This window comes from Podarcis liolepis (assembly GCF_965112155.1).
Source record: "Podarcis liolepis genome assembly, chromosome: 1".
NCBI classification, from domain to species: domain Eukaryota; kingdom Metazoa; phylum Chordata; class Lepidosauria; order Squamata; family Lacertidae; genus Podarcis; species Podarcis liolepis.
In genome coordinates, this window is record NC_139554.1 from 83,337,479 (window position 1) to 83,350,586 (window position 13,108).

A 13,108-nucleotide genomic window follows, 5' to 3' on the forward strand; every position below is an offset into this window, starting at 1 on the left:
TTCCAGTACACTGATATTAGTTCGCCTGTCTTCCCAAGTGATGTGTAAAAATTTTTGGAGACACTGTTGATGGAATCTTTTGAGGAGTTGGAGATGGTGTTTATAAGTGGTCCATGTTTCACAAGCATATAGTAAGGTTGGTAGTACAATAGCTTTGTAAACAAGCATTTTGGTTTCCCTGTGAATGTCCTGGTCCTAAAACACTCTGCACTTCAATCGGGAGAAAGCTGCACTCGCAGAGTTCAGGCAATGCTGGATTTCAGCATCAATGTTGGCCCTTGTGGAAAGATAATTGCCTAGGTTGGAGAAGTGATCAGCATTGTCCAACGTTACACCATTGAGTTGGATTTGTGGTGCTGCAGAGGGGTTATTTTGTACTTGTTGGTGCAGCACTTTGGTTTTTTGGATGTTGAGTGATAGGCCAAGCTTTTCGTAAGCTTCTGCAAAGATATTTAGGATGGTTTGGAGGTCATCCTCTGAGCGTGCACACACTACACTGTCATCAGCATACTGAAGCTCTATGACGGACCCCGCTGTATAGTTTAGTATAGAAGGTGGTATATTTCTAGTGCTCAGTTATATATATTTCTGGGGCTTTCAACAGGATCTCTACTTGGCAAATGTCAGCCATCCAATCCATCTGGCAATTCACTCCCACAATTAAGTGCAAGTAGATAAATAGGTACCGCTTTCTAGCGGGAAGGTGCCGGTTCGCCGCAGCAGCTTCGTTACGCTGGCCACGTGACCCGGAAGTGTCTGCGGACAGCGCTGGCTCCTGGCCTCTAGAGTGAGATGAGCGCACAACCCTAGAGTCTGTCAAGACTGGCCCGTACAGGCAGGGGTACCTTTACCTTTAATGCAGAATATTTTCTGTTCAGTAACACAACCAATGAGCAGAACTCCACGCATAGGACATTCCTGCTGGAGGAAGAGGAAATGTGATTTTTGCTTCATGCTCCCTGAAAAGTTTGGTTGAAGGAACCTCAAAAGAACAGTGTGAGTGAGTGGTGGTACAACAATCTGAAGAGCAAAAGGGAATTAGTTTAAGTCACCCTCTCTCCCTCAGCAGAAGCCTCTCCTGAATCTCAGTCTCTTTCACAAATGGGACACTCTGGATGCAACCCATTGACTTTCTATCAGCTGAGGAGTGCTAGTTTCATTTGCCTGAAGCTTTTAGTATGGAAACAATAGAACTTTTGTGTTTAAACAAAGATTATGTGCTAGCATCAAATACAAAATATAAGAGAAACCACCTAAAGGTTTCTTTTCCATAATGTTTTTCTCAAACAGCTGGTCAAAGTGGTGGAGACTTTTCAAGAGTTTCAAGTCCTAAATACTTCCTTTGCTGTTCTTTCATTTAATCGGTGGGTAAACGATAATCTGAGATTAAATGAGGAGTCGAATATTTGCATTTATTAATCAATTAAAGGCATAATCCAAACTGACAGCTTAATGAACCAACATTACCTACCACTGGTGCATTTGAATCGCTGTTGCACACACCAGCCATGGCAGAAGGTGGGAACAAGGCAAATCAATGGGCCAGCATGGAACTGGTGCAGCAGTTGGGCCTGGTGTCAGCAGGGTGGCTGTCTTGGTAGGCTCATTTTGGAGCTTTCTGCTGGCTGCTGTTGATGGGGATCCCAGCAGCAGCAGTTCTGTCTACCTACAAAGCCGGAAACTTCACATCATCAAAGTGATGCTGGCAGCACTTTGCAGGCAAAGGCTGGCAGGTCTTGGCAGAGGGAAACCACCTAATTCCCTTACCTCCAGTCCAGTGCAAATGGGGTTTAGATTGCCCCCTAAAGTTTATGGCACTAAAAAATATCTAGTCTTCTTGCTGAATGTAATCTTTTATACTCGGGGTTCATAATTAGCAGGGCACCAGGTGCATTTTGCACCTAAAGAATCTCCATTTGCAATCCCCTCCACAAGTCTGGGTGTCATTTGTATGAGGCTGGCACTCAAAGATTACTGAAATGTATGTGCTTTGAAGCCTCATCGTATATGTTAAGGATAGACAATAAAGGAGGTAAGGAGTTTGTTAAGGAGTTTAATAATGAAGAGTAGAGTGTGTTGAAAACTGAAGTTTGGTACAAATATTTTTATTGTAAAAACCAAATTAAACATGTATTAACAATTTCTGCTAAAATGTGATATTAACCCCAGCCAGATGGGCGGGGTATAAATAATATATTATTATTATTATTATTATTATTATTATTATTATTATTATTGTTGTTGTTGTTGTTGTTGTTGTTGTTATTGTTATTGTTATTGTTATTAATTATCAATAAGTCACTTATGTGAACTGCATATTAGTTTATGCTTATCAAAATAATAACTAAAAAGGGTTGCTGACACACACACCCGGTGGCAACTAGACATTGTTTTGGCACCCACAACCCAGGTCCCAGGAGCCATTTGGCTCCTAGCTTTTCTATGCCAGTTTATACTGCCATAAAAAGCTCAAATTGCTAGGCACAAGAATTGTAGAAATAGGAGTTCAGAAACAGAATCTAGAAGTCTGGACATAGACGATTTGAGTGCTTAATGTGTGTATTCCTGTTTACTTTTAATTTGGGGAAATTTCTCAAAGGACGAAACCTTCTCAAAGGCGTCCCCTGCCTTTTGGACCTCCTTGTAAAACTTTCTCAGGTGTGATGCTGAAAGTAGATCTTAGTTAAAGGTCTCTTGTTTACATCCAGTTATGTTTCTACAGCAACAACATGCACCCACATAGCAAAAAAGGAAATGTTCTCTATCCAGGGATTCTTTGAATCTCTAAGGAATCTGCAAGATCTTGACAAAAACAAGATGACTTTGAAATTCTTAATTAAAAGCTTGGGCTTAAAGGATGCAAAAACCATACTAATGTAATGAAATACATTTGTGGGCTTTCTGGAAGCAGAACACAATTGGAAAACTTTACTGATCTTATCTTAACCTAAAGATTTGGGGGAGGAAGGTTCAATAGAAAATAGAGTGAACAGAAAAGTGCTGAGGAATACTGTTTGAATCATCCAAGCAGAGTTCTGAACTCTTCATGTATGCTAGGCAGTGTGATGTGGTGTCTACAACAAAGATTTGTACTTCCATAAATAGGTAAAAAAATTGATATTTACCTTGACCAATGCCAGGACACTGTGCTAGTCTCACTTGCAGAGGATTTCATACATTGGTCACTTTGCAAAATCAAAGTATGTCTCATGTCTTATTTGAAAGCATTGAACTGTCATGGGGAAATGTCATGGGTTTTGATTTCCTTTTTAAGATGGGCCTGTCAATTCCATGCTATTCTGGTGCACTTGATAGTTTTTGGAATGAACAATTTTGTCAGTAGAAGCATTCATTTTTCGGGTCATGCTGTCTGTCTTGAAGCCCTAGACAGTATTCAAGCTTAGTTAATTACTGGTGGTTATTGTATACTAAACAGGTCTGCTCAATTAGCCACCTGTTATTTTATCTAGGTGTGAAAGCTGGCAGCTAAGATGATAGTCTGACCCAAGAATGTGGCATGAATCCTAATTAAACTGTATCAGACCTAATCAGGAACAGGTCTTGAATGCAGAAATGACATGCAGGTGTTTCTTAAAGTCAAGACAAGCAGTGAAAATGATTGGTAATCCTTCAGTTAACTTCTCTTAGGAAAACTGCTTCCTTACTAGTGTCTTAATATAGGCGTGTAATTTCTAGCTTTAGGTTGCGTGTGCCATATTACTCTCTATGTCAAGAGTAATATAGGTATATAACATGGATATATTTGTGTGTGTGCGCGCACACACACAGAGAGATTATATGTTATTTATCCTGGTAATCCTGACATAGGTTCTGAAGTAACTGAAGCATGTGTGAGGGGTCATTTGGGTTAGTATGTACAACTCTTACAGATACAGTGGACGCTCGGGTTGCGAACGTGATCTGTGTGGGATGCATGTTTGTAACCTGCAGAGTTCGCAACCCGCAACAGCACATCTACACACGTGTGGGTTGCGATTCGGTGCTTCTGCGCATGTGCAAAGCACGATTTAGCGCTTCTGCTCATGCGCAACCGCGAAACCCGGAAGTAACCCTTTCCGGTACTTCCAGGTTTCGGCAGTCCGTAACCCCAAAAAAAACGCAACTTGAAGCGTCTGTAACCCGAGGTATGACTGTATGTTGTTTCAAATGCTATGTATTGCAGGGGATTGGACTAGAGGAGCCTTGGGGTCTCTTCCAGCCCTACAGTTCTAGATTCTATGTATACAGAGGTCTATTTATGCAACAGGGCTTCCTCTCCTTTCCCTGCAATGCTCTCAAAAATTGCTCTGGAGGGTCCTCCTACCCTCTGGAGCAGATTTTGAGGTTGCACAAGGGGGTTGCCTAAGCAAGATTGTGCAAGCAAGATTGTGCTAACAGGACAGCAGCATCGGATGTGAACCTGAGGTCTTTTCACTTCATTCTATTCTTTAAGAGTACTTTGCTTGTTTGGGTCTCAAGAAGGCAGAAAAGTTGTAAAAGCATTTTGATAATAAGGAATGTACCCTTCAGTAGAATGGGGCAAGTCAGTTGATCTTCTGACTGTCCCACTTTGTGTATATACCAAGCACTGTAGAAGGTGAAGCATTTGATGGCATACTAAGAGGTTTGCAGGCAAACAAGTATATCCTTTGCCTCATTTAGTATGGAGAATCCATAAATAGGATAAACTTGAAATTAAGCTTGTAGTGTAGTTTGTCAGCTTTTTAATAGCAGAAAACTACATCTCAATGCCACAATAAGCTAAGCTGATGCTATCAGTGACAGTGTGCAACACAGGAGACAGGCGATACTGGGACCTGTAGTCTCTTTTTAAAATTAAACTGTTAATATTTCTACAGTTCACAAGTCAGTTTTTAAATGGCCATGTCATTTCCTGCGTAGCTTCTAAGCAAGGGAGTGACTGCTTATTTGGCTTTGTAACTTGTTTTGTTTTTTTGTTTCCACATTGTTTGCTTTGTTAAAATTACTGCATGTATGTGAAACCAGTAAATGTCTGACTATGCAAAACAGAATATAACAATTTGCAAAAGATCTTTTGCATCCAATCTTGTATTTAGCGGATTTTTGGGAGCAATTTTTTTCCTGACTGAATAATGGTCATTCACCACAGTGACTTGCAGAGACGTGAAGCTGGATGGGCTGGTCAGCTTTGAGTTGCTAACCTTCCATTTCCAGCTCTTTCAAAATAGCCTAGCAAGTTTATAATTGAACTGATGATGCAACAGAGGAGTTAGTCAGTTTTCCCCTGCAGGAGAAATTTAGCTCAGCAGTATACTAGATAGACACAGTTAATTCTGTCAAAATAGAATGAGCTGACCAATTCTTTTCTGGGCCAGAATTGCTAAATACCTCAGTACCTGGTTGAGTCTTAGCATCTTCGGATATGTCTGTGAGTGTTTGAAACTCCCATCGTTCTAGGTGCATTTTGCAACAGGGAATCATTAATGGTGAACAGCTTCTGAGCTCCGGGTGCAGTACTGTGCCCAAGATTTCAGATTAAAACTGCAGAGTGGAAGGAAAGGAGGACCCTTTTCTGCCTCCTCACGTCTAGCTACTCTCTGAAGACTGGAGAAGAAACCCTCTTAAGAATATTATGGGGGTGGGTAGGGGAAGGACTAGACCATGTGAAAAATGAACATAATATTTTAGCTGCAGTTCATTCATTTTCAGCTTGTATTCTTGTTATAAAAAGGCACGCCTAGATATTCCATTGTTGCACCCATAACCTAGCTTTAAGGTGCCATTTAGCTCCTAGGTTTAATATATCTGTTTCTAACACTGGTCTGTGTAGATTTTCAAACTGGAATGACTTCCCCATCCTGTAAGAAAGTGGGGGGGGGGGCTTACATGTATCCCACTCATGTGTGACTGTGCTTACGCAGGTCATAAATAAATAAATAGACCTGCCCTTGCTCGGGACTACTGCCCGGAAGTCACTTGGGGCTGCCGCCCAAATGAGGGAAGGCAGCCTTTAAGTGACCAGCAGTGCGGGGTGAGAGATGCCTTCTCTCCACCTCTGCCGCTCCACCACGTGTCTGCACCCCCATCTAGACCATCACAGCTACTTTTGCTTTTTATGCACAGAAGTAGCTTCACCCTCTTTATCTCTTGCCATGTGAAATTACTAATCCTGGTTTTATCTGGAAAACGTCCAAAAACTGTAGTAAAACTTGCATTTCAATGTGTATATCATGAGAACCAGTGAAGGGTAAGTATTAGTTTTGGATTATGCCCATTGTCCTAGGAGATCAGGGTTTGAATCCCTACTTAACCATGAATCTCATTGAGATTCTGCCAGTCACTGTCCCTCAGCCTAACCTATCTCAAAGAGTTGTGATGATAAAATGGGGAGAACCATGTACACCACCTTGAACTGCTTGGAAGGAAAGGTGGTATATAATAAATATAATAAATAAAATTTGTGTGTGGTAATATTAGAAACATGATTTAACAAGCTGATAAATCCTGCAGGAGACATAAATTCATATTTAAATAGATCCATGCTCATTTAAACACAAGTGTGCAAATAACCAGTTGCCCAGGATGGCTACATTTCCCCATTAATTTGGACTTTAGAATCCAAGGAATATTAGCCTTTTGGTTAATATATAATATGTTGAGCTTTTATAGTTCCGGGGAAACTAGGTAACTGCAATGTGAAATACAGTGGTACCTTGAGTTACAAATGCTTCAGGTTACAAACTCCGCTAACCTGGAAGAGTTACCTTGAGTTGAGAACTTTGCCCCAGGATGAGAACGGAAATTGTGTGCCAGCGGCAGCAAGAGGCCCCATTAGCAAAAGCACGCCTCTAGTTAAGAACGGTTTCATGTTAAGAATGGACCTCCGGAATGAATTAAGTTTGTAACTAGAGGTACCACTGTACAGCCACTGTGGATAAATGTGGCCACTAGGGGGTCCAGTAGCAACATAATACCGTACTGAGCAAATCCTTTTACAGCCCAACTTGAAAAAAATAGGGAAATAAGGAAACATACCTATATGGACAAGGCTGACATAGTAAAGTATCTGTCTAGCACTGCTGGAAGGAAGGTAGTGCCTAAGGCAGTGTTTCAGCAGGAGTATGGCTTAGGCTGGGTATATCAGAAAGAGGAGCTATGACTTAACTTAATTAGTCACTTGTTTTTTAATATTACAGAGTTGAGTCCAGACTGAGTATTTGCAGGAAATAAACGGCTTCAGTTGAAGTGTTTGTACCTTCACACAAATGAGGCCCTCTTCAGGAAACCCTCATCCAAAAATTGCTCAAATTATTTCTGTGTCTCAAATCTTCCTAAGACAATAGACTTGGGTGGAGAAGCTGTGGCCCTCCAGATTTTGTTGGACTCAACTTCCATCAGTCCCTGCCAGCATGACCAAGGATCAGGAATGATGGGAGTTGTAATCCATCATAACCTAAAGATCCATCCCTGCAACAGACTGACTTCATCGCAAACGTAGGCATTTCTGGATTATAGTTAATTTTCGTTTTACTACATTCTCAGGTCCGAGCTTGATTTGGTACACTTAGCTAATGATGTGCTTCGAGAAATGCAATTGGTTAATACAGGGTGAGTCCTTTAAAAGAGGCCCTATGAATACAGAGTACACATGTTCCACAGGGCCTCTTTTAAAAGACTCACCCTGTACATCTTAGGGGGCCACCAGATTCTGGTACAGTGCTTGCAGAATTTAAGGGAAATAAAGAATCCAATTTCTTTGGAACTATCAAAAATCTGTCGATATGAGCAGGAAGTATAACACCAGGATGTTACCATCTTGTGTTGCCATTAGCCCCCATCATGCTTTCCTCGAAGAGGCATTGTGTGAATAAAAGGGCTGTGCCACCTTTCCTCTGGGCCTACCCTGATGACACATGGCTTTTTTTGACCCTACCTTCTCTGTCCACACATTAGCATGGACATCTGAGGCAGGGAACACGATGCATGTAGACTTCCCATTTCAGGCCTCCACATTAATATGTAGATAGTGGTACTGCAGAGAGCCATGCATCAGGGTGGAACTTGAGACATAGCCATTGGCTCACTCTAGTAGTGAGAAAGGGCTATCATTCAACATCAATATGAAGTCACACGGAAAGAGCATTCAGATAAGTAATTGCACGTTTTTTAAAACTGATATAATTGTAAACAGGATCTCTTTACAGAAGGTTGTATTGGTTTAATCACCTATGCTCAAGAAGAACATGCAAGCACATGTTGTGCATGTACATTGCATATCTCAGGAAACTTGCTGCCATCTAGCTATTGGGTTCAAGACAATGGCTCCTCCAGTTCTCACCTGTCACTATTTCCACAGCGTGGTGCTATGAGACGACGTTATGAGGATGATGGCATCTCAGATGATGAAATTGAGGGGAAACGAACATTTGACCTCGAAGAGAAACTTACCACCAACAAATTTAATGCCGATTTTGTGGTCTTCATGGAAGGCAAAGGTAAGCATCATGCCAAGCTACCTTTCTAAGATTCAGATATCTGTGAGCTCTTTTTCCTATTGCAGTAATAAGCAACAAGTGTGTTTTGACTCTCTAGATGTGCTTAAGCACCATGTGTATTGGAACTCCAGCTTCCTATTTTAAAAGAACCAAATTGATATGCATCATGATTGCATAGAGTATTTGAAAATAAATTGTTCTACCTCTCACGTTTTACACTAAAGCATGGCAATATGGTGAGGTGGATTTCCCTTAGGCTTGTGTAATCTTGTTTTTAAGCAGAACTCCATGGCCTGCCCAGCGTGAAGAACAATTACAAAAATGTATTTTAAGAACTTTTATTGTAGTTTCATTTCATTATTTGAAATTTAAGAGCGCCTTGTGAAATAGATCACAATTTTTAGGGTTCCAGGTAGGAAACAGGAGCCACAGTCATATCAGCCACAGGCAAAAGTCCTCTCCCCCTCTCTCTCTCTCTATATATATATATATTCAAGATTATATTGTAAAAAGATAGTGCCCTTTAAGAAACATTTATTTTATTGTGGTCACTTATTCTCACAGTAACCAGAAATATAGGTACTTCTGAAACGCACTATCCATAACTAAATGGTGATCCTGATTATTATGTGATATTAATAAGGCGGCTTGGGGAAAATCTGCTAGCTATTTATCATCTAAATGAAAAGTTATAGTTCAGATTCTAGGAGCAGGAAGCTGGTGGTCTCCTAGAGGTCTGTCAGTAGTATACCTTGTGATCCTTATTGACATTATGCCCACCAGTACAGTGTAGTGTACAGATGTTATTTTCACAAGGAACTGTGGCCAGCCAAAGGCAATGATACCATTTTTTATGCATCTTTCTGTGACGGACCCATTGTGATCCTTTCTAATATTGGGCTTAGTCATGGGACCTCTATCCAGACAGCAAAATGGGGCCACCCACAGACAAGACAGTTCTGCATACAAGGTGGATTCCCCTGGGGTTGAGGAACATTTGATTCATGTGAGTGTTTTAAACTTTTTGCGTTCAGTAGGTTACCTGTGAATGGGCTGCATAGTGAATACTGCTGTTGTGAATGTAGAAGGGAAGGATGGCATATAGAAGGAAAAGCTTTTTAGAACTAGAAATGTCCCTTTCTGAACTCAAGAGGACTTAACTCTGGGAAAATTCATTGCACCTAATTTTGCATTTTTACTACTTGTGCATCTCCTTTGTTGTCCCTTCTTGAGGCACCTGCTGGACAATGTTGTCCTTGAAAAATAGCATCAGCTATCACTTAATGACTTGCATTACTGTGGGAAATTCTGTACGGAAATGTTTTTTGTTTTTTTTTAATTGGTCAGTTCCTCAGCTGTAGATAGGAGCCAAGATTTGGAATAGTTCTGAATCTGCTCCTTGGAAAGTGTACCACTTTGGAACGCAGCTGATTGAAATGTCTTTAAGTGAATGAGCAAGGGAATAGAGAAGGATTGGAATACTGTTTTGCCTTTCAACCTTGAAGTAGCAATTGGCCGAAATCCTTGCATAAGACCATCTGAAAGCTAGAGTGGATAATTTGGGCGGAGAATCAACATAAAGGTTTTTGTGTCAATGTCAACCCTTTGATTAACCAGTATTATATATGTATGCATGAATCTGAATACTCATAGATGTCTGCCAAATTAAGGGTCATGTGGTTGCAAGTGAATAATCTATTGCTCTGGACAGTGTCACTAGCATCCTTTATACTTTTTCTCCCTTTTTAAAATACAGCTTTTCCCCGGTACCTTCTTGTCAGCTGCTAGCCTCTCTTAACAAATGTTGTCTTCTCTCCTCCCGACAGACTTCAATGTGGAATATATTCAGCGTGGTGGCTTAAGAGATCCATTGATCTTCAAAAATTGTGATGGACTTGGAATAAAGTGAGTATTGATGCAAAGTGTTTGCCATTAGTTAAGTTGTTCACTGATGCTAGTAAAGTAACCCTAATCAGGACTGGTGAAATGATGATATATAATGGGACAATTGCCTCAGGCAGTGGGCACAAGGGATAGCTAATTGGCATCTCACAGGCCCCTTATTTGATTAATTATTGGCTTGGGCAGCCAGCTGTCAACCCGGCATGGCTCTTTACCACCCCTTCTGCCACATCTTCCCTTCCTTGCTCTGAGAAATGATGAAGGTGTGAGGCCTTCTGGGTGTTGTGGCCAGAAGAATGCCTGACACCCAGATCAGTTGGCGGCAGTGGCTGTTTTAAAATTTGGGGGGGAATGTAAAGTTGCTTGTAACTTTAGAACAAAAATCAAAACCTAAGTTTAAAACTGTATTTCTAGATGACAACACAAATTGAGCTCAAGTAGTCTCCTGGCAATCTTGCTCAGAGGGCCTCACTGTGAAAAAGCCCCCTCCCCCCCCCCAAAAAAAACCCCCACATCTCTTCTTCTGAACAAGATAGGAAGGGGGTGGAGAAACTGCTGGCACTGCAAATGCAGCAGCAAAGAAAAATAAAATTTAAAAATGTATGAGAAGGCAGGGAGGAGGAAAGTGAGAAGGAAGAAGCCAGCACGACCAGCACTGCAAAAAGCAGTGGGGTACCAGCCTACCTCAGAGCAGTCCCTTGTGTGCAGAGCTTGACCTCAGTATGCAGCAAATTTCCCAGAATGTGTCCCCTATATAGCTGTACAGAAGCTTCTAATTCAAATTCAGGATTCCATCCCAGCCAGTGGGTTAAATATTGAATCTCAGAAGCTGCAGTCATATTGTATCCAGTCCTGTTTGCTGGCATTTTCATCCTTGTTTAATCCCCACTACAGTAATAATCTTCTGACTCACTGAAAGATAGTGCAGCAAGGTCCTTGACTCGCAGCATGTGTAGTGAGTCTTCTGAAGTTGTACCTTCCATAAGGACCTAAGCCGGAGGTTTTCAACCTTTTTCGGTCCATGGCTCCCTTAACCAGCTACATTCTTTCTGCGGCACCCCTGTGGGGCTCAGGAACCCAGTTATGTCACCCCTTGCCTGCAGAGCTGGGAGCCTCTCACCCTTTTTCAAACACCCTCCCTTGTGGAATGTTCCCTCAGCCTTCTCTCCCGTCTCCTTGGGAGTTACAGGGGCAGCTGCTGCTGCTGCCTCTGGTCTCTGAGCTGCCGCCCCCACTTCCCCAAAGAGAAGTGTCTCCTCACACTGCCCCACAGGGGCCTGGGAAGCACCCCCTGGCCAGCCCCAGAGGCCCCATTTGCCAGAGGAGCTTGTAGCCAGGGCTGCTGCAACAAACAGCTATGCAAGCTTTTGAGAGGCAGAGACGCAAGGAGGGAAGGAAAGAGGGACAGAGGCCAGTGTTGCCCACTGACTATCATTCAAGGTACCCCAGGGTGCCACAGCACACTGGTTGAAAACCATTGACTTAAGCTGTGGGCCCAAAATGTTCCCTCTTGCTGCTTTAATCATGGGACAGAATACAGCCATGGTTTGTTCTGCTTTCAAAGAACATTCATTCATTCAGTAGATTTATATCCTACTTCTCAACTAGAGTCCTCAAAGTGGCTAACAGCATTTCTAAAACACAACAGATACCAAGAACCACAAGCACCTTCCTTGCTTCATTTTCCTCCCAGGATAATCTGGCACAAGTAATTGGTACAAACATGCCAGCCTGCCTTGCACTGATGCTACATGGCTGCAGCAATTTTCCATCTGCAAAGGTGTTTTTTAATTACATATATACACACTGCTGTCCAATATAAAATATTACTGCTACTTACTACAGCGGCTAACTACAAGGAGTTAAAACAATAAAATGCACACAATAGTGTGGGGAAAGTCCAGATAAAATACTGAGTAAAGATGGCAGAAAAGCCTGGGGAAAATAAAAAGTTCTGGTGTCTGAACAACAGCAAAATATGCACCAGGCAAACCTACTTGGTGATAATTCCACAGCTTGGGTGCCACAACTGAGAAGGTCCTCTCAGATACCACTTGCCTTGCCTCTTTAGGAGAGCCAGACAGCAGTTCTGGGGCAGGTTTTGTGAAGGTATGTGTATCTAGGGAACTAACCCATGTGGGGCTTTAAAGGTATGTTCTAGTACTCTAAATTCTGCTTGGAAATGGACCAATAACCAGCAAAGATGTTTAATCACCTGTGAGAGATGTTCCCAGCCAGAGGTCCAGCTCTTGTGCAGTGCGTTCCAGTAGTCTAATCTGTAGGTTGCTAGCCACTGGACAGATTGAGGACAGGCTATCAGGGAGGGGCTGCAGCTGGCACATTTTTTTCAGTTTAGAGCAGTACCGAAACAGATGCACCTATAGTTGGAGAAAAGAAGCTCTAGAACTGGCTAAGACCATGTTAGGCAGTAAGTATAGCGCTCTCTCCCATCTGTATTCTTGAGAATTATTGCCCTTTAGAAAGTGAGCCACACTTGCAGTGACAGCAAACGAAGATGGGGGCACAGGATTTGTATGTTTCCACATTTACTCTTTGAAGGCTGAAGCAAACCTATGAAGTTTTTATAGTTCGTGTCTGAAGTGCCCAGGATAAAATTGCATGGTGAAGGGCTATTGGGTGATTATTGCATTAATTTTTATTTTATTTTTTTCATTTTACAGGATGCCAGATCCAGACTTCAGTGTGAATGATGTACGACTCTACGTAGG

At 41.9% G+C, this 13,108-nt stretch overlaps 1 protein-coding gene across 4 annotated transcripts in view; it reads left to right on the forward strand.

The window, feature by feature from the left end:
- Positions 1-13,108, forward strand: part of KDM2A (lysine demethylase 2A) — a 53,089-nt gene that overhangs the window by 8,968 nt on the left and 31,013 nt on the right. For all 4 annotated transcript variants that reach the window (XM_083512407.1, XM_083512406.1, XM_083512405.1 and 1 more), the window contains exons 4-6: positions 8,339-8,477; positions 10,304-10,382; positions 13,061-13,107. In XM_083512407.1, coding sequence (XP_083368533.1) covers positions 8,339-8,477; positions 10,304-10,382; positions 13,061-13,107 — 265 coding nt within the window. The remainder of the gene's footprint in view (positions 1-8,338; positions 8,478-10,303; positions 10,383-13,060; position 13,108) is intronic.